The sequence below is a fragment of the Candoia aspera genome, chromosome 1, assembly GCF_035149785.1.
Source record: "Candoia aspera isolate rCanAsp1 chromosome 1, rCanAsp1.hap2, whole genome shotgun sequence".
In the NCBI taxonomy this organism is placed as follows: Eukaryota; Metazoa; Chordata; class Lepidosauria; order Squamata; family Boidae; genus Candoia; species Candoia aspera.
The window spans coordinates 3,558,167-3,579,225 of record NC_086153.1 but is presented as its reverse complement, the minus strand read 5'-3'; the positions used below and the strand labels follow the sequence as shown (position 1 = coordinate 3,579,225).

Here is a 21,059-nt window from a genome sequence, read left to right as displayed (position 1 = left end):
TGGGCTGTAAAGGAGACGGTGGGAGATTTGTCCTTTCAGACTTGCCAGATTCTGTCAATGTAGCCTTATAATAAAGTGGAAATAGCTCATCTGGTCGTGATTCTATCTGGTTTACCCTGTAAGGCCGACAGTTGTAGCCCCAAGCAAGGGACTCACTTAGCAAACTTGATGCAGAACTGGGTGAAATACTTCCGGGTGGAGGCCAGGTTGTCACGGATGATGGGAACGTTCTGCTTAATGTGCAAGATGGCCGAGGTGACATAGGGACTCTGATCCCCGACGTGTTCCACATTCTGCCACTGCATCTGCCGAGGTCCGTAAGAATTACAAGAAAATTAAAAAGGAGACAGATTTCAGCCAACACAAGCTGGGCAGCTAGAGAATTACAGTACGCTTCCCCAGGCTGCAGTATCTGGAGGATAGATTATTATTGTTACAGGTAGTCCTCAATTTACGACCATCCATTTAGTGACCGCTTGAAGTTACAACAGCACTGAAAAAAGTGACTTACAACCAGTCCTCACACTTATAACCATCACAGCATTCCCATGGTTACTTGATCACGATTCGGGTGCTTGGCAACTGGCATGTATTTACGATGGTTGCAGCACCCCAGGCTCACGTGATCATGGTTCGTGATCTTCCCAGCCAGGCTCCAACAAGCAACATCAGTGGGGAACCATGTGATTCACTTAACAGCCATGGCAAAAAAGGTTGTAAAATTGGGCATGACTCTCCTAACAACTGCACTGCTTAGCAATGGAAGTTCCAGTCCCAATTGTGGCTGTAAGTCGAGGACTATCTGTACTATTATTATTATTATTATTTAAAAATCCTTTCCTTCTTCCAACAGGTTTGAGAAGCACACATGGGTCCCTTGCTTCTCTGCATTAAACATATTCACATGTGGGAGGGAGCCCAAACTTTTAGGGAAGCAAAAAGTTGCATCCCAACCGCCTGACTTCCTAATTTAACCTCTGCGCGACAGTGCAAGAGCTTTGCCGCTGTTACCAGACGTCCACTAACATATTGGATTTGGGTCCTGCCCCAAGTGAATTCCCCACATCTGGAAAACACTTGATTCCTCTTAGAAATTCAGCTGCCCTGCTAATCTTACTGAAGAGAGCGATATCAACCCCTACACTCAGAAGCAAACAAGGTGAAAGAGCCAGGTGAGACAGGCTGGGAAAAGCAAATAAAATAAAATCTTATCTCAAAATATGTACCCTGCATGAATTGTGTTTCCACCCCATGCCCTTCCGAATACGTGCGCGCTCGCACCCACCCATGCAGGACGCCCAGCGGCAATGAAAGAACGAGGAAAAAGGAGTCACAGCTAGAACCAGGCTGAGTCTATTCCCCACCCGTGCAGCAAGGCTTGTGTGTTTTGCCACTTCTCTCTGTATTTGCAAAGGGAGAAGGGGGGTGTTGGCAACCCATCCCTCCCCGCCAAAGGAACAGAAAGGGGCAGCTAAGAAAAGGGCAGGGAAAAGGAGGGAAAAGTAAGAATAAAGAAGCTGAACTTCAAAACTAAAACTTCACCAACCCAAGCCAAATTCCCTTCCATTCTGCAGACAAGCCCCCCACCCCCAAAATAAGTTTTAAAACTCCCAGGCACAACAACAATGGCCTTGGGGATCAGCATGAACCTAGCAATTGTTACACCCTCTTCAAATTGCCTTTTCCCAGTTTGAGCATGACAACTGTCTTTTTTTCCCCCCCAAGCCGCCTCCAGCTCAAAAAACCCCAGCCCGCAAGTTCCAGGTTCTCTCGGCAACCGGGACGGCCCCACGGGAACACAACGGGGGGCTTGGGGCAAGAAGGGAGTCGAGCGTCTCTCCCCCACCCCCAAAGAGAAGACCAGCTGCTTTTGCTAGGTGAAAAAAAAAAAAAAGAACTTGCAAAATCCCTGCACAGAGTGGGGTGGGGTGGGCTAAAGACCCTCAAAGCCTCCTCAAATTCCTTGAAGACTTTACTTTGCTCATGGCTGTGAGCGCCGGATCACAGGCCCCATCCAAGTCCTGCACCAGAAGCTGGATGCTGCTGGAAATTACTCTGAAAAAGGGAGAGAAAGAAAAAAAAAAAGGCATAGGCTTTTATTTGTGAACCAGGTTCTTGTCCAGAAGCCTGAGCTCTACTCTTAATGTCATTAGGCATTATTCTTTACAGGTAGTCCTCACTTAACGACCATTTGTTTAATGACAGTCTGAAGTTACGACAGCCTCGGAAAAAGTGCTATACAACCTGTACTCACACTTATGACTGTCGCAAAACATCACACCACCCCTGCAGTCACAGGATCGCAACTCGGGCACTTGGCTGCCGGCTCGCATTTATGACCAGTTGCAGCATCCTGCACTCACGTGATTGTGATTTGTGACCTTTTTTGGCAAAAAGTGTCCCTTGGGGAAGCTGGATTCGCTTAACGACTGTGGTGATTCACTTAACGGACGTCGTAAAAACGGTTGGAAAATCAGGTCCAGTCATGTGGTGACTCACTTAACGACCACATCGCTTAACAACCAGTTTTCTGGTCCTGATTGTGGTCATTAAGTGAGGGCTACCTGCACTTCTATTTGCAGTCTGGAAAAAAAGTAAAATCACCAGGAAAGTTAGAACAACAAGAGTGAGTTAAATAAAGAGGGGGCTGTTTCTATAATGGCCTAATCCCCACTGAACAGACAGGCTTCTACCACTTCAGACTAAAAAAGAAGAAGAAAAAGAAAATGAAAGGGAAAAAGAGAAAGAGAAAAAGGAAAAGGAAAAGGAAAAAAGAGAAAAAGGAAAAGGAAAAAGAAAAAGAAAAAAAGAAAGAGAAAGAAAAAAGGAAAAGAAAAAGAAAAAGAAAAAGAAAAAAATGAAAAAAGAAAAAGAAAGAGAAAAAGGAAAAGGAAAAGGAAAAAAGAGAAAGAGAAAAAGAAAAAGAAACAACTGGGGTTTGTGTTGCGGAGTGCAAGTATTTCTACAAAAATCCCTGCAGACAGAAAACCAGAAAGCTGGAGAAAACTGCTCAGCCTTCTCTCCCTGACAGGCTAGTTTTCTGCTGCAGGGGAGGACTTTATCCAGCTCCCCTGGGCCATGGCGGAACGTAATGCCATCAACGGGCGTTTACCTCCTTTACTCATTCCCCACTTCTCGTTCTTTAACGCTTGGTGGGTCCTGCTCTTGGGCACACCAGCTTGGACCTCCCCAAGCCATCGTGGGACTGCATCTCCCATCTCTCCCCAAACAGCTGACTCAAGGAGTGAGACGGGACTTGTTTGCCCGACACCTCTGGAAAGGCCCGGCCTAGATTCAGCTGCCCTGAGGCCCTCTCTTTTTTTTCCGTCCCCCCCAGATAAACTGCCAGGAGCCTCGTAATTATCGACCCTTTAATGCGGTCATTAAACTGCCGGGGACGGCTGAACCGCTTCCCGAGGGGGCCATCAGGGTGCGTGCTGAGCCCCCCCTGCACTTTTCCAGAACCTTTTCCACCCACCTAAGGCCTGAGCAGCACCGGGGGAGAAGCCAGGGCAAAAACATGCACTTTCATTTCGGCTACTTTTAAACCAGATACCTTTAAACCAAATTGTTTTATAGTGTGCTTTATATTGAAATTTTATTATATATTTATTATTTTATATTGTAAACCGCCCAGAGTTCCTTCGCTCGGAGGAGATGGGCAGTGACAAATTTGATAAATAAATAAAATAAAATAAAATAAATAAAAATAAGCGAAAACACCGCTGCTCTCAGTGTGTGCTAAATCCGACACAGCCTTGGCTAATCCAGAGGAGCAAAGCAGATTCTGGCCTGATTAATACATGGATGGGAGACCACTAGGAGATCCTGTGACTATAGTCTTGACTGGAAAGTTAAAAAGAGATTCCCAAGGAGACAGTGGCAAAACATTCTTTTTAATGCCTTGTCTCTCATTCAGAGACTCTGGATTTGGGCAGCCTTTTATTTTGTCTTGACTCTTGGAGACTACATGGACTACAGGTAGTCCTCACTTAAGGACCACAAGTTGGACCGGAATTTTGGTTACTAAGTGAAGTGGTCAGTAAGCGAATCTGACCTGATTTTACAAAATTTTTTGCAACGGTCGTTAAGCGAACCACATGCTCATTAAGTGAATCACATGATTCCCCACTGATTTTGCTTGCCAGAAGCCAGCTGGGAAGGTCGAAAATAGCGATCACATGACTGTGGACACTGCCACGGCCGTAAGTGCGAACCAGTTGCCAAGCACCCAAATCGTGATTACGTGACCACAGAGATGCTGTGATGGTCATAAATGTGAGGACCGATCATAAGTCGGGTTTTCAGCACTGTCGTAAGTCTGAACCATCACTAAACGAATGGTCGTTAAGTGAGGACTACCTGCAGCTCCTGCAGTTTTCTTGGCACCATTTTTTGGAATTGTTTTGCCCTTGTCTTTTTTCTAGAGCTGAGAGTTGGGGACTGGCCCAAAATCACCCCAGTGGCTTTGTGCCCAAGGCAGGACTAGAACTCACGGTCTCCCAGTTTCTAGCCTGGTGCCTCTAATGGCTGCACACAACTGTCTCTCCTTGAGCAGGCTACACAAACGGTAAAATAAATAAAATAAATCAGACTGACAGCACGGTTCCACAAAGACACCGGGAGGCGAGCTGGACTGGAGGGTGGTTTTACGTCACACTACACGGGTTTAATTGTTTCCCACGGCTGTCATGGCAAGCATTGCAATTTGGCAACCTCTGCTAGAGATCTCGGGGGGAGGCAGCCAAGGGCCAACGCGTGGGCCTGGCTATGTGGGTGGGGGGGCATCCCAGATTAAAACCAGCATCCACACAGCAGGAAACACTCAGGGCTTTGGCAGGGCTGTTGCAAACAGGAAAGACAGAACTCCAATTTTACAGAAAACCCCAGCAGAGTGTCTGAGCCCCCAGTCTGCCTGCTGGAGAAAAGCGGCGAGGCCCTGAGCGAACAGCGAACGAGGCGTGTCTTGGCGCCAGGGACATACGTGCTGAAAGTGTCCATCTCTCCCATCAGCGTGATTCTTTCGACCAGGCTGGTGTCCACCTTCTCTTTGAGTTTTTCTTCAAGCTGGGGCAACAGAGGAGAGAACAGAGGCCAAATACAGCATTTCCCTGTAATATTCAGCTATTCCACAGCTCCAGTCCCTAAACCAGTGTTTCTCAACCTTGTCAACTTTAAGATGCGTGGACTTCAACTCTCGGAATTCAAAGCAAAGCTGGCTGGGGAATTCTGGGAGTTGAAGTCCACGCATCTCAAAGTTGACAAGGTTGAGAAACACTGCCCTAAACAAAGTTCATACCGAGCTGGGGACGTGACAGATACCACGAGGCAATCCAGCCCCTCTTTCATCTGTCCCCTGCCCTGCATCGCTGGCCAGAAAAACAGCAGGAAGGCAAATACGTGCGTCCTTGCTGGTTGTCAGTATAAAACAATATGAAAAGGACAAGCTGAAAACTGGGGAACAGGCACCCCCTCCCTGCCCTGAATCCACATTAAAATACCCCCAGAAATTTGTACCTGCCCTCCCTCGACTTTCCAGCATCCTGGCTGAAGGATCAGGGTCCTTTCATTAGCTTAGAGTCATGAGTGCTAGAAACTTAGGGGCTTTCTTTTGTGGGACAGTTGGTGTTTCAGCACTCTTTCTGACTTGGGGAAGCGGGGCCTGGAGCAAGCCAGATCACCAAATTGCCTGGCCCTACAATCCTGAATGGTGGTGACCCAGGATTTCAAGCAGAAGCTTCTCCACCTTGGCAGCCTAATAGGACAGGTAGTCCTCGACTTACGACCACAATCGGGACCAAAATTTCCATCGTAAGTCATTGTGGTCATAAGTCGAGTCCCCCACGTGACTGGACCCGACTTTACAACCATTTTTACAGCGGCTGTTAAGCAAATCATCATGGCCATTAAATGTATCCAGCTTCCCCAATGGGTGTTTTTTGCTGGAAAACGGCAAAAAAAAAAAAAATCGCAGAATGTGATCACGTGACCACGGGATGCTGCAACTGGTCATAAACGCAAGCAGGTTGCCAGGTGCCCCAAAGGCGATCATGTGGCCGTGGGGGGGTTGCAATGTTTTGCGATGCTCGGAAGTGCTTTACCGGCCACAAAGCACCCATTTCGAGGCTGTCGTAACTTCGGAGCGTCGTTAAACAAACGGTCGTAAGTCGAGGACTACCTGTAAACCCCGGGGTCTGCCAAGAAGCACATTTCTCCACCAAGAGTCAGAACTGGCGTGTGGCAAAGCCCCAGGGGAAGGCCGCGGTGCCCTCACCTGCTGCGTGGTAGCCAAGCAGTACTCAGCCGTGCTTAGAATGCTGCAGATCAGGCAGAGTTCTTCTACTGTGAATTTGGCCACCTCGGAACCGTCCTTCTCCTTTAGCAAGCTGGTGATGGTCAGGCCGCTGCTGCTGGTGCTGGTGGTCCTGTTGTGGTGGGAAATAATAGTAATAATTTATTAAACTGGCATGCTGCCCGACTCCCCGTGACTCTGGGCGGCTCACAACTATCAAAGAAATTACAATAAAGTCAATACAACATGGCAAGCACAATGAGCTGAGGGGTCTTCCTTGCAAGGACCTGGGGGGAGATCCAGGTCTTCATGGCTCTTCTGAACAACAGCAGAGCGGGGGCCGGCTGGATTTCGGGGGAACCTCGTTCCAGAGGGCAGGGGCTGCAACTGAGGAGGCGTGCTTCCGGGATCCTGAGATGGCATCGTTGAACTGAAGGAACGTAGAGTGCGCCAACCCTGCGTGATCAAACTGGCTGGGTGGATGTTATGGGAGATGGAAAAGAGCGATGAACCCCAAAATACAACATCAGCTTGGCAGGGCCAAGCCGGACAGAAGCCGAGAGCCTCTGAAAGAGAATTGCAAGTAATGTGGGCCACCGGTCTTCGTCGAGGGATGTTTGGTGGGCCTCAGATCTCCAAAATAAAAATACCATGTGCGTAGAAATAATGTTGATATGGGTAAATTAGTGGTAAGAGGTTAATTTATTTCAGTTATATGTGTATCTGTAATTGGGATAGCCAGGAGTCATTTCTTATCTTCTTTCTACTTTCACATTTATAGTCTGTGTCTTCCTTCTTTTAATGCTATCTTCTATCTTTACTGTATTTACTGTTCTGTATTTTAACTACATTCTGATGAAAATAAAGCTTTAAAAAAAAATACCATGAAGCGTGAAGTCCATCTGCAGTTTTCATTGAGGGTCTCAAGCTAAGAACACCCTTTTCCAAACTAGGCATTCTCCAGCTTGTTTCTTGATCCTTTATTTGTTAGAGTTACATCTGCCTTTCCTTCAGGAGATCAAGGTGGCCTTTAGAGCACTCCCTCCTCCCATTTTCTCAAATAACAACCCTGTGAGGTAGGCTGGACCGAGAGTGTGTCCCTGGTCCAAAGTCCCCCAGGGAACCTCCATGGCTGGGGGAGACCAGAACCCTGATCTCCCCACTCCTAGTCCAGCACCTTCACCAAGACACCACACTGGCCTTGCTTTTTAATATACATTGTGCCTTTCCTTCAAGGCAGTGTATATAGGTAGTCCTCGACTTACAACCATTCATTTAGCGACCGTTTGAACTTACAAAGGCACTGGAAAAAGTGACTTGCGACTGGTCCTCACACTTACAACCAGCACAGCGTCCCCACAGTCACGTGATCAAATTTCGGGCACTTGGCAACAGGCATGTATTTACGACAGCATCCTTGGGATCACGTGATCACCATTTGTGACCTTCCCAGCTGGCTCCCCACAAGCAAAATCAATGGGGAACCACGTGATTCACTTAACAACCACAGTGATTTGCTTAACGACCACAGCAAAGAAGGTCATAAAATTGGGAATGACTCACTTAATAACTGCATCACTTAGCAACAGATGTTCCGGTCCCAATTGTGGTCTTAAGTCGAGGACTACCAGCACAGAGCTCCCTCCCCCTATTTTCTTCAACAACCCTGCAAGGTAGGTTGACTTGCAAGGGACTGGCCCAGAGTCAGCCAGGGAGTTTCCATGGATCTCCCCAGGGCCAGTCCAACACCTTCACCACACTGGACTTCAGCACCCAGAATTCCCTAGTCCATATTGCTGAGAATTGCAGAAGCTGAAATCCAGACATCGGGAAGGCTTGCAAGCTGGGAACCTAAGTTTTTATTTCATTTTATTTATTGTATTTTTATACCACCCATCTCAAAATGGCTCTGGGTGGTTTCCCATCTTCTCCTTGGTGGAGAATGCCAGTGGGCTTTTCAAAGCTCCCTGCAGGCTCCAGGACTTGGGAAAAATCAGGACCTTGATCCCAACAAAACGGTAAGAAGGTGGCTCATCATCCGATGGGGCTAAAAACTCACTTGGGTAAATTTCCCGAGAGGATCTTCCAGGCATATTCCCGCAGATATTTCTGGAATATGGTGGTCAGGGCAATCATCGGCTCTCCGGTGCTTAGCTGTGAGCATTGGACCATGCATTTCTTGTAATAGACGAAGAGGTCGGCACAGCTGGGCAAAACGGCCCCACCCTCATCCATGTTTGGCTTGGGGGGGCCCTGGGCTTTGAAATCCCCCACGAACCGGTCAATCAGCTCTCCAAGGTTTCTGAAGTCCAATGAGAATCGAAACACAACAACCCCAATTAATTAATTAATTCATTCAATACATTTATATGGTCACTCATATGCATGACTCTGGGTGGTTAACAGTTAAAAAAAGAATAAATGCATAATTAAAAAAAACTGAATTTAAAAACAACAGAAATAACATAAAATAACATAGCAGCCAAGAACACTCCGTTAGCAAAGAAATGGGCTCACCATTTCAGGGGCCCAGGCTTGATGGCAAACCAGGTTTTCAATGCCTTGTGAAAGGCCAGCAGGGTTGGGCAAGACTAATCTCTGGGGCAGTGTTTCTCAACCTTGGCAGCTTGAAGATGGGTGGACTTCAACTCCCAGAATTCCCCAGCCAGCCTGCTTTAAGATGGGAGTTGAAGTCCACCCATCTTAAAGTTACCGAGGTTGAGAAACACTTCTTTAGATATTCAAAGGCCCAGATCGCAAATAGGCACACTTTTGTATTTTTTTAAATTGGCCATGCTTCCCCCCCTGCGCCCCCCAAGGCAAACAACTTGCAAATAATTGTCAATCACCTATCCTGAGATTCAATGTAGACATACAGATGCGGTTCAAAGCACTTAGAAACAAGACCGTGAAATGGGTTGTTTGGAACTTTCGGCTTCTGTGGCTAGGAAAAAAAAAAGATCATAAAATACAATACAGGTCCACAGGAAAAGCATTCCACTACCTCGGTGTACACTTGCTTCACTTTGTTAATTCCCTGGGCTAATAATAAATACATGCATACTTACATACATACCAATAGCTATATTTATTCTGTAATTTCATAAAGAATTAGGGTCTGGGTATATTTGATTTTGCCTCTGTTTCTTTTAATAGTCTAGTTGATGGCAATTCAACTGGCAAGCATGGTTTTTTAAACAAGGGGGTATACCTAGAAAATTAGTAGACATTGGTAACAATATTGAATTAAACAAAAATGAGAGGAGGAGAGAATACGCAGCTCGCCGATCCTCCTTTGAAGCATCAAACATGCTGAATTTCCTTCTATTCCCAGCCCATTCCAGCTCGTGCTTGGATGTCGTCTCCAGCCAGAGAATCATAAAACCGGTGAGTTGGAAGGACCACGAAGATTATCTGGCCCAGCCCTCTGAAACGTGCAGGCAAACCAACAAATCATCCGTGACAGGGGGCTATCTAGCTTTAAAAACTCCAGAAATGGAGAACCCCCTACCTCCATATTTAGACTCTTTCATTGCTGGACAGATCTTGCTGTCGGGAACTTTTTCCATATATCCAGTTGAAATTTATTTATTTGATTGATTTCTATAGCCGCCCATCTCAGCGAAATCGGGGTGGTTGTAGCATTTACCCACTATTTCTGGCCCTGGTCCCTGTGTCCATGTAAGGGAGCTCCTGACCATATTCCCTGTGGCTTCCCTTTATGGACCTCGATGCTGAAATCACATCTCTTCTCCATCTTCATTTCTCCAGATGGAACATCCCACTTCCTCCACAAAGGATACGTTCTCAAGTGCCTGGATCACCTTCATCGCCCTTCTCTGAACCTGTTGTCACCTATCAATATCCTTCTGGACATGCAGTGCCCAGAATCATGGGATTGGGAGGGACTACAAGGCCCATCGAGTCCAAGCCTCTGCAATGTGCAGGAAAACCAACTCAACCACTTTTGAGCGATGGCTGTCTAGCCTCTTCCTAAGCAACTCCACAGATGGAGATCCCACAACCTCCATGGGTCAACTATTCCACTGATTTGACCTTCAGGAAGGTTCTCATGTTTAAGCAAAATCTAACTGCATCTTGTCCTCTTTATTTCTGTGTTCTTCTCCATTTTAGACCCACAGATAGCATATCTCCCCTCCACCTTTTGTCCTGTCTCAACATCTCAGGTACCTTCACTAACCTAATGCTCTCCAGATGGGTTGGACATCAATGTCCATCACCTCAATCAGGCTGAGGAAGGCCGGAGTAGACAATATCCAAAGTGCTTATGTCCTAAACTTTCACAGGACTGCATAAGAAATCTGAAAGACGAAACGCTGGGGCTGGAGAGGGGAAGAAGTCGTTGTGAAGGCTGTCTCCTCCCACCCCTTGCTCTGTCTAGGGAACCGAGATCCGTAGCATCCTCAGCCGAAGGGAATCCAGCACAGCTGGAATTCTAGTCCAACGCATACCAATGTCTGGACGAGAGAAGGGAAAAGGCCCACCGGTTTGTTTGGGAGAAATACGGAATCTCAGGAACACCTGCACTTACTTTATCCACATCAGCCCTTTCAGATGGGGCTTCATCCTCCTCCAGCACAGACGGGTCCTCTAGGAAAGGGTTGGTGGAGGGCGGGGGTGGCTCCGGCTTCTTCTGGCAGAGGAAGACAGGAGGTTCAAGGGAAAAGGTGACTCTGGCTTGGTTCCTCTTGGAAATAAACAGTCCAGGTTTTGAGCTCCCCAGATCCTTTTAAAGGACTTGGAATCAGGGCTGTGTTTCTTGTTCTGAGGTTCAAAGAAGCAAGGGGTCTTTGCCTCTGACCCTCAACTCTCTGCCTTCCAGCATTTCCTTTTCACATGGAGTCTTCCTTTCTCCATGTGCTGTACAATAGTCCTCGACTTATGACCACCATAGGGACCATAAAATGCAGTACGGCCATTAAGCAAGCCATCATGGGACAGCACCCGATCATACGACCTTTTTTGCCAGTCATTAAATGAATCACATGGTTCCCGTTCAATTTTGCTCGTCAGAAGCTGGCTGGGAAGGTCGTAAATGGCAACTGTTGTAAATATGTGCTGGTTGCCAAGTGCCTGAATTTGGATCACCTGACTGCAGGGATGCTACAACAGTCATTAGTGTGAGGACAAGTCGTCACTTTTTTCAGCGCCATCATAACTTTGAACGGTCGCTAAACAAATGGTCGTAAGTCGAGGACTACCTGTATTGTGTCACATGGACCTAATGTCCCTCAAAGGGCATTGCTCTAGCTGAGTAGCTGCACCCCAAGGCGTGAAGTCCATTTATTTATTTGTTTGTTTTTCAAATTTTGCCACCGCCCATCTCCCCCATTCCTTCCCATCAGGTAGCCCTCAAGAATCCGCAACACCTTGGTCCCCTCTCCTCCTTTCCTATCTTGCTGACTTCAGGTAGACTGCTGCCATCCTCTCCCTGAAGACCAATGCATGCTTTGCTCTTCTCCAGAGCCGCCCAAGGAAAGCATTATTTTGGGATCAGATCTGGAGGTCCTAACAGCATGAGCCCTTCTTATGTGCTAGAAATCATTAATGGGGCTAAACAACTTATTAATGATTATTATTATTATTAATAATAATCAGTTTGGAGTGCAGGTAGTCCTCAACTTATGACCACAGTTGGGATTGGAATTTCCATCGTAAGCCATTGCGGTCGTAAGTCAAGTCACCCCATGACCGGACCTGATTTTACAACCATTTTTACAGCAGTCGTTAAGCAAATCCAGCTTCCCCAGTGGGCGTTTTTTGCTGGAAAACGGCAAAAAAGTCGCAAAATGCAATCACGTGACCACAGGATGCTGCAACTGGTCATAAATGCGAGCCGGTTGCCAAGCACCTGAAATGCAATCTTGTGACCACGGAGTGGTGGTGTGACATTTTGCCATTCTGAAGCCATTGTGACTTCAGACTGTCATGAAGCAAACGGTCGTAAGTCAAGGACTACCTGTAGTGGTTAAAGATAACAGGCCAGAAATTGGGAGATTGTGAGTTTTAGGACCGCCTTGGGCACGAGAGCCAGCTGGGTGACCCTGGGCCAGTCCCTCTCTCTCTCAGCCCAAGAGCCAATCAGGCGTGGTAGGAGAGTTCTAGTCCCGCCTTGGGCCTGGAAGCCGGCTGGGTGACCTTGGGCCAGTCCCTCTCTCAGCCCAAGAGCCAATCAGGCGTGGTATGAGAGTTCTAGTCCCGCCTTAGGCACGAAAGCCGGCTGGGTGACCTTGGGCCAGTCCCTCTCTCAGCCCAAGAGCCTATCAGGCGTGGTAAGAGAGTTCTAGTCCCGCCTCGGGCATGAAAGCCGGCTGGGTGACCTTGGGCCAGTCCCTCCCTCTCAGCCCAAGAGCCAATCAGGCGTGGTAGGAGAGTTCTAGTCCCGCCTTGGGCCTGGAAGCCGGCTGGGTGACCTTGGGCCAGTCCCTCTCTCAGCTCAACCCACCTCCCAGGGTTGTTGTCGTGGGGAAAGAGGAACATTATGTACACGGCCTTGAGTTGTAAAAAAATAGAATAAAATAAAGGCAGGCAATAAATTAAAAAAAGACTCTTGGCAGCTTACCCAGAACACAGCAGAACAATTTAACATGTTTGTGGTAACGTTTAAAACCACACAAGAGCTTAACAACAAAAGCAGGAATTGAAAAAGAAGGGCCAAAAGACAAACAGGAGAGAGCAATAAGAAGAAAGTTTACGATGGCATCGTAAGAAATAGAGGGGAATGCTTTCTGAAGCGACTCCAGTCTTAAAACCCAAAATCCGGACTTAAGGAACGATCTTTGGTTTTTGAGCAGGAGAAGAAAAGCCTTCTTCTTCCCGCAGGGCCACTTGGCTCGGTGACTGGGGGGCGCAAACTGGCAAACTGGGGGCAAGGCACCCAACTGGCAAAGGGGTCCTCCTCTCCGCCCGGAGGAGCGTGGAACCTACGGAAGCGAGGGGGCCTTTTTACCATCACTGCCTCCGACAGCGTGGAGCCAGAGAATCGTTTGGCCAGCAGCCCTTCGAAGTTGGTCGTCCTCTGGATGGCAAAGAGCAGCAGCTTCACCTCGATCTCTCTTGCTCGGGCGCGCATGATCTTTCCCAGCTCCGTCCTGGAAAGAGAAGGGTGCAAACCCAGGGCCTCTCACAGCTCTCGTTCCAACATCACTGTGGTATCAGGAACAGAACTGCTCTGAAAACCCCAGACTTCTTAATCATCAGCTTGGGTTTTATTTCCATTTTCACAGCCATTACGCTGCTCTTTGGGACGGTGGTGTTGTGATATTTGTCTTAGGGTAATTTTAACTTTCTGGGTATGTTCCTGCAAGACGGCGACTGTTAACTGCCACTTCCCCAGGAACGCATCCAGTGATTTCTCCCTCCCCAAGCTCACTACGACAGGCATAATCATATGCCACCCTTCTGTGGCTGATTTTCTGGCAAGCTTTTGGCAAAGACCTCAGAGAGGGAGCCCCAAAGCAGACTTATTTCTCTCTCTGTTTATTTCAGCTGTAAGTAGTTATTACCCTGGACTCGCGCGGCAGGGCTGCTGGAAAATAAACCACAGATAAGGGTTCCCAATTTCAACATTTGCAGAAAGGAGCAATCGGGGATGTTTATGGACGGTTTGATGCAAACGCACCCCCTGGAAGCCTGCCTAGCAGTCTGTTTACAAGATCTGTGAATTATCCGTCCATCGGGTCAACAAATGAAATTTGGAAGAGCCGCTTCTAAGCTGCCTCTTATGTTTCCAACTGAACGTAATTATTGACTTGCACATCGGTTCCTTTGCTTCGGTGCACACTGGCACACAACCTAAAGAGCATATGGCTTAAAAGTACACTCGCGTGGCATTTATTCAGTCAGTGCCCTGCCCTATGGCACTATAGATTCTGGGGTGACCCAAGAGTAGGGCGGCAGACAAGTTGAATAAATTATTGTTATTACCTCCAACTCCACCAAAAAGAGAAAGAAATTTCTAGCTCAGCTGTGAAGTATTTGCTGAAAAATAATCATACCACTTTAGACTAGGGATTTGTACTCAGATTCATCCCTTGCTGAAGAGAAAGAGGAAAAGAGAATTCTTGCCCGTTTCACATCAGCAAGTTTCAGTGGGGATCCCGTGGGCACAGGAGGAGTTGCTAAGATATATTCACCCTCACAAGAACCCAGATCAAGGCTGATTGCATTTTAAAATGGAATCAGCTGGCTCTTGTGCATTTCTTTGGTTTTATCTCCCCCCAAAACACACCCTACTCAGGAGAACTGGTCTTAAGGGAAGGTCTGTGAAACCGCCAAGCCGCCTTTCCCCTTTAAGGACCTCTGAATCAAATGGGAGCTCAGCTGAAGACTGAAAGCTGGGAGACAGGCTGAGGCAAGAAGTTCTCTAAGGGAAAAACAGACCACCCACATGCTCTGCAGCACTTCAGATTAGCAAACTGTGTGTATGGGCATGTGCATGCACACACATGTGCAATTTCAGATATCCTGCAGCCAAACCAGAAATAAACTGACTTAGTGGCTGAACTCAGAGGATGATGTGAGATCACGGAAGCCTGGTGCTAATTCTGGAGGGAGGGAAAGTGCCTTTAGATTGACTGCCTTGCAGAAATTAGTAAAGCAACACATTTTAAGAACTGGACAGAAAGAGGAAAAGAGAATTAATACAAGGAGCAACACAGAAAGAAGAACCCTTTGGGCCAATCTCAGCTTGTGCAATTTAGCTTCTAAAATTTAATTTAAAAGCATTAAATTCAGCTTTTTAAATTAAATTTAAATGCATTAAAATTAAATGCCATTTGGACTTTTAATGATGTGGGTGAAAAGGACCAGGAAGGAGCATTCCTAGAGGTGGAAAAAACAGCTTTTGAGTCCCACCTTGTAATATGGCAGAAATCCACCGCAATTCGTTCTGTCATGCACCATTCTGCGGGGAACATCCGGCCATACTTTTCCTCGTAGTCTACCAGCTGGCGTTTTATCCAGGCATAACGCCGGTCGATCTTATCTAGCCAAGCAACCTGATGAAGCAAAGCAGGAGGACAGTTCAGGGAGATTTCAGCCAGCCTTCTCCTTCACGTTGGTCAAGATCGTCCTACAGTTCAATGCCTGTGATGGAAGTGAGGGTGACCTTGGGAAACAGGGAAGAGTTGCTGCCTAGGGAACAATCAGATAAGAGGCGACATAGCCCTCAGCTGCATAATGGGTGGGGCAAAAGGCTCAGGAGGGACCCTCCCTAGTTTCTCAGGCTGTAAAGGAGACGGCGGGAGCATCGTACTTCCAGGCTTGCAAGAATCTCAACTTCTTTGATCTACCCCCCTGTGGATGCCCCTAGGGGTGGGGACCAATTACTCATACCCAGTACTTGCTTGCACCCTGAACGTGTACAGTGCCCCTTAGGCTGAGGAGTCTAGCTGAAAGTTAGACCAATTTCTTTCTTTCTTTATTTACTCACTTATTTATTTATTTGATTGACTGAGTTTCTATCCCACCATTATTATTTTTATAAATAACTCATGGCGGTGAACAGACCTAATACTCCTTCCTCCTCCTATTTTCCCCACAACAGCCCTGTGAGGTGGGTTGGGCTGAGAGGGAAGGACTGGCCCAAGGTCACCCAGCTGGCTTTCATGCCCGAGGCGGGACTAGAACTCTCCTACCACGCCTGATTGGGTCTTGGGCTGAGAGAGAGGGACTGGCCCAAGGTCACCCAGCCGGCTTTCGTGCCTAAGGCGGGACTAGAACTCTCCTAACATGCCTGATTGGCTCTTGGGCTGAGAGAGAGGGACTGGCCCATAGCCGGCTTTCGTGCCTAAGGCGGGACGAGAACTCTCCTACCACGCCTGATTGGCTCTTGGGCTGAGAGAGAGGGACTGGCCCAAGGTCACCCAGCCGGCTTTCGTGCCCAAGACGGGACTAGAACTCACCGTCTCCTGGTTTCTAGCCCGGTGCCTTAACCAGTAGACCTAGAAGTTTGCAGTTGCATTGGGACAGCAATTCCCAGAATTCCCTAGCCCTACTGGGGAATTCTGGGAATTACGGTCCCAACTTATCTGTCAGCCCTTCAAGGCAGACCCAATTGGGAAACCAAAGTCACGCAGGCTAAGACTACTTTTATTATAGAGTTATTGTAACAGAATCTGGCAAGTCTGAATGTGCTTCCCCCTCCCTTTGTCTCCGTGAGAACTAGGGAGGCTGTTGTCTAAGACACTTCCTCTGGTTACACCTCAGCCCCGGACCCAGATTTCTCTTATCTGACCATTTATTTATTTTATTTATTTATCCAATTTGTCCCCGCCCATCTCCTCCCCTCGGGGGAATCTGGGCAGTTGTGTCTTGGTTGTGGCTCTTCCTCCTGTTCCTCGAAGTTATTCCTTCTTCCTTCCATTATGCTATCTGGAAGTTGTCAGGCTGGGAAAGGCTGACCTCGGACGAATCTAATCATCCAAGCATTCTCTTACAATTCTTTTATTTAAATGCACGGATCGGGAGGCCGACGTGGCCGGTCGGTTCCCCAATGGAAGCACCCCAGCACAAAAAGGATATTTCAGTTCCGTAATGTTTAATTTAGAGGGATGGAAGGAAGAACATAAAGAGCTGTGCGGAGCTCCCCAATTATTCAGAAAACGGATCCTTTGATCCCCACGCCAGTCTAGCATCTGTCTGCGGCACATTAAAGCAGCCCACTCTTCTTTTCCGAGTCCCACATCAAGCTGGAAAGACGTTTTAAAAGCGGCTGCTCACTTTAATTAAGTAGTTTCCTTAAGGCAGATTTTTTTTTTCTGCAGCAGCAGCAGCAGCCTGAAAACTGAGCGGGAAGAGCTTCAGCGAACAGCAGAAAAGTGCTGAGCTTGTGCCAGGGGCAAAGGATTTCTGAATCTTCCTCCAAGTGTGCACAGCCCTAAGGGAAAACAGAGCCCAACTCACATCTTGGTTTTCCTGGAACAGCACCAGATACTCCAAGAGGTGCTGCTTAATAAACTTCTTGATGATTTCTTGCTTGATCCGGGGATCTAAGACATTGGCTACCAAACAGGCGTCGCGGAGAACGTTGCTGGGACCAGCAGATCTCTGCTAAGAACAAACTCAGAGAATCACAAGAATGAAGCCGGCCAGGTCTTTTGCTGCCATCTGCTCTGCCTGGTGGTGGTGCTCCAAAGTCCTAGGCCCAAATGGGCCTTTTCCGTTTCCGCTGAAGGCTCTACTGCAGTATTTCTCGACCTTGGCAACTTTAAGCCGGGTGGATTTCAACTCCCAGAATTCCCCAGCCAGCCATGGGAATTCTGGGAGTTGAAGTCCACCCGGCTTAAAGTTGCCAAGGTTGAGAAACACTGCCCTACTGAATGAAAGCACCATTGTTCAGATATAGTGCTACTGTGCATGGAGAAAATCCCAGGTTCAGTGCTTGGCTCTTCAGTGAAACGGGTCTAGGGTTAAGTGAAAGTAAAGATCCTGGTCAGTAGACATCATGGATGCTGGCAGCCTCCTAAACTCTGGCTTAAACCACGATTGGCTGAGTAGGCACACTAGGCTAAGCCACAAACAAGCCCACCTCGCGACCTCATTCCAGCCAGGGCTTAAAAACCGGCTCCGAATTCGATTTAGCAGGTTGCCGCTCTCTCTCGCCTGAGCCCTAAAATCTCAGTGCACGTTCCCGAAGCCTGCAACTATGATCAAGCCCAACCTGGCAGGCTTTGATCCTGGTTATCCTCCAACGGCAGGACAGAACGCCAGCTGACGAAAGACTCAGATTTCTGGACGGAGTCCACCGTGTGGGGCTTCAGCCTCCAGGACTCTTAAGAGGAAGCCACAAAACTGATGGGACTTGCTTAGGTTTGGTGCGGGGGGCCACAGCCATCAAGGGATGGGGGCCGACAAGAAGACGTGTCGTCTGTTTCAGCCCCAGGGAGATAGAGGTGCGTTTGAACAACGATGATGGCGACGACGACAACAGTGACAACACAGGGATGATTTATCGGAAGGCACATGGGAGGCAAAGGGAACGCAGCAAGAGGGATGCTCAGATGTGGGTTGCTGGCAAAATTCTGGACCCAAACCAAGAAAAGGAAATTCAGTGGGGCGGCAGAAAAAAAGGAGGAAGCCTCTGACCCCTCCTCCATCAGGGTGCAGATAGAGGAAACCGTTTCCCCCTTACTGGCATTTCCATGCCGTTGGAAGAAAATAGAAATCTTTGCTTTGTTTTCTTTTCTTAGCCTGAGATTCCAAGCCGTCCACTGAGAATGGGGTTTTCCCACCTCCGCAGCCAGCCAGGAAACACAGGTGCCTCGCGTAAACCGTCGCTGCACCCCAGTAACTTCAGAGGTCTTATTTACAAGGCCACACCACAAAATGCGTAGCAGACCCCCTTGCCTCTGATGACGCCAGCCACAGTTGCTGGTGAAACGTCAGGAAATCTGCTGTCTAGACCACGGTCGAACAGACACCAGCCGAGAAAGTCTACACCGGTATGTTGGTAAGGAAATCCTTCCTCTGTGGAAGGTCTCACCGGTTTCCCTGCAAACAGCTTATTGTCACTAGCAGCTTTTGCCAACGAAAAGTGATCGGGATTTAAAAAAAAATGAACCTTTGTGCCTTGGGTGGGAAACGCCTCTTCAAAATCAGCCAAGATTTGTTGCCCGAGCTCGTTCTGAGCTGCCTTCACCCTGTTGGAGAGAGAACATTAATATTCCTGTCAAAGCTTTGCTCCTGGGCTGCAGAAGAAAAATGGGGCTGGCCCTCGGCCAAAAGACCGGTGCTCGACGAGCCAGCCAGCAACTGAGGCGCCGATCTGATGCTCCTTAATCTCAAGCAGTGTTTCTCAACTTAGCCACTTGAAGACGTGTGGGCTTCAGCCCCCAGAATTCCCCAGCCAGCCTTGCTTCCAGAATTCTGGAAGTCCAAGTCCGCACCTCTTAAAGGGGCCAACTTTGAAAAACGGCAGACTAAACTAAACCAGGTCGTGCAATACGGAATTGCACAGTTTTAATGATGTTCACATAGGGGACGCGGTGGCGCTGCGGGTTAAACCGCTGAGCTGCCGAGCTTGCCGATCGGAAGGTCGGCGGTTCGAATCTGCGTGGCGGGGTGAGCTCCCGTTGCTAGTCCCAGCTCCTGCCAACCTCGCAGTTCGAAAACATGCAAATGTGAGTCGATTAATAGGTACCGCTTCAGCGGGCAGGTAACGGCGTTCCAGTTAGTCATGCCAGCCACATGACCAGGGAAGTGTCTACGGACAAACGCCGGCTCTTCGGCTTTGAAACGGAGATGAGCACCGCCCCCTAGACTCGGACACGACTGGACTTAATGTCAAGGGAAACCTTCACCTTTACCTAATGATGTTCACAGAGCATAATGTACGTGGGGGCAGTCTCAAGTCTTCTGGGGACCGTACCAGTTCTTTGAATTATGTGCTCCTGTTTTAAAACCATACGCAGGGATTCTGCTTCTGCATCCAAAGTGGTACAGTCCTCCTCAGTCTGCCCCTCAGGCCGCTTGGGAGAAGTAGGCCTGGTTTTAGTCCCACCAGTGAAACACCTTTGCGTGGGCTCCTCTGTTAAATTATTTATCTATCTATCTATCTATCTATCTATCTATCAATCAATCAATTTTTTATCACCGCCCATCTCCCCCACATGGGGGACCCTGGGAGGTTCACAATAAAAACAATTAAAATTTCAGTAAAATCATAAATACAACCATTAATCAATCAGCATAGAATGCAATAAAATCCGAGCCACGGCGGATCTAATTCAAACCATAAGGGCATAAAACTGGTCCCCGCAGAACTAGGGAGTCAACCAGCCCCAAGAATGGCTCTTCCCCTCCCTATTCCAGGCAAGGCGACAAAACCAGGCCTTCAGGTGTTTTCTGAAGTCCAGGAGGGAGGGGGCTAACCTCACTTCTGGGGGAAGGATAATAAAATTCAGCTCATGCTTCGTACTGGGAGCCCACCTTCCCGCCCCCGTCTGTACCCAGGAGACTCAACCACGTACCTTTCTGAAAGCTGGCGGATCTGCGGGATCCCCATGTATTTGGTGAAATGTTCCAGCACATTCACAACACCTTGTAGGAGGTTGGCTAGCTCCCCGTACTGTCTTCTCCTGGTCATGGCCCTGGTGTGGCAAACAGGAAGCAAAGAGGAAGGAGTGAGGCTGGTGCCAATGAATTCCCCACTCCAGGTGGCTTCGTTCTTTCACTGTGCCCGAAGCAGGGCGGGGTCCCACATAAGATGGAATCGCTAGCAACCTCACCCCATGAACCTCCCCATGGAGGCCTTGCTCACAGGCACTCATGCCTTGGCCACGTCCCGTTTGGATTACTGCAGCGCAGTCTACATGGGGCTGCCCTTGAAGACTGCCCAGAAGCTACAACTGGGTCCCAAATGCGGTGGCACACACAGTGATGGGTGCTCCTAGGCTTACCGAAGTAACGCCTCTGTTGCGCAAGCTTCACTGGCTCCGGGTGCAATTCAAGATGCTGGTTTAAAGCCCTATATGGCACGGGACGTGGTTATGTGCAGGGCCACCGCTCCCTGAGGACATCTACCTGTCCTTTCAGATCAGGTAGGGGAAGCACACTCCCTTCCCTTAAACCTTGCCATCTTATGGGATCCAGGAAGCGTGCTTTTTCCATGGCAGCCCCTACCCCATGGAACCCCCTTCTCCCTGAAGTTCGGCAGGCCCCCACCCTCCTAGCCTTCCAAAAAGGACTTAAGTTCTAACTTTTTCCCCCAGGGCTGGGACAGGGTGAGCTGGACAAGAGGACTTCA

General features: G+C 48.3%; 1 protein-coding gene across 1 annotated transcript in view; it reads right to left on the bottom strand.

The window, feature by feature from the left end:
- The window catches only part of VPS53 (VPS53 subunit of GARP complex), a 47,233-nt gene that overhangs the window by 8,096 nt on the left and 18,078 nt on the right, over positions 1-21,059 (bottom strand). Inside the window, exons 7-18 of the mRNA XM_063296165.1 lie at positions 20,284-20,403; positions 18,876-18,954; positions 17,219-17,362; positions 15,170-15,312; positions 13,263-13,404; positions 10,845-10,946; positions 9,142-9,236; positions 8,352-8,594; positions 6,275-6,425; positions 4,985-5,067; positions 1,977-2,055; positions 157-305 (exon numbers count right to left, since the gene is read on the bottom strand). Coding sequence (XP_063152235.1) covers positions 157-305; positions 1,977-2,055; positions 4,985-5,067; positions 6,275-6,425; positions 8,352-8,594; positions 9,142-9,236; positions 10,845-10,946; positions 13,263-13,404; positions 15,170-15,312; positions 17,219-17,362; positions 18,876-18,954; positions 20,284-20,403 — 1,530 coding nt within the window. The remainder of the gene's footprint in view (positions 1-156; positions 306-1,976; positions 2,056-4,984; positions 5,068-6,274; positions 6,426-8,351; positions 8,595-9,141; positions 9,237-10,844; positions 10,947-13,262; positions 13,405-15,169; positions 15,313-17,218; positions 17,363-18,875; positions 18,955-20,283; positions 20,404-21,059) is intronic.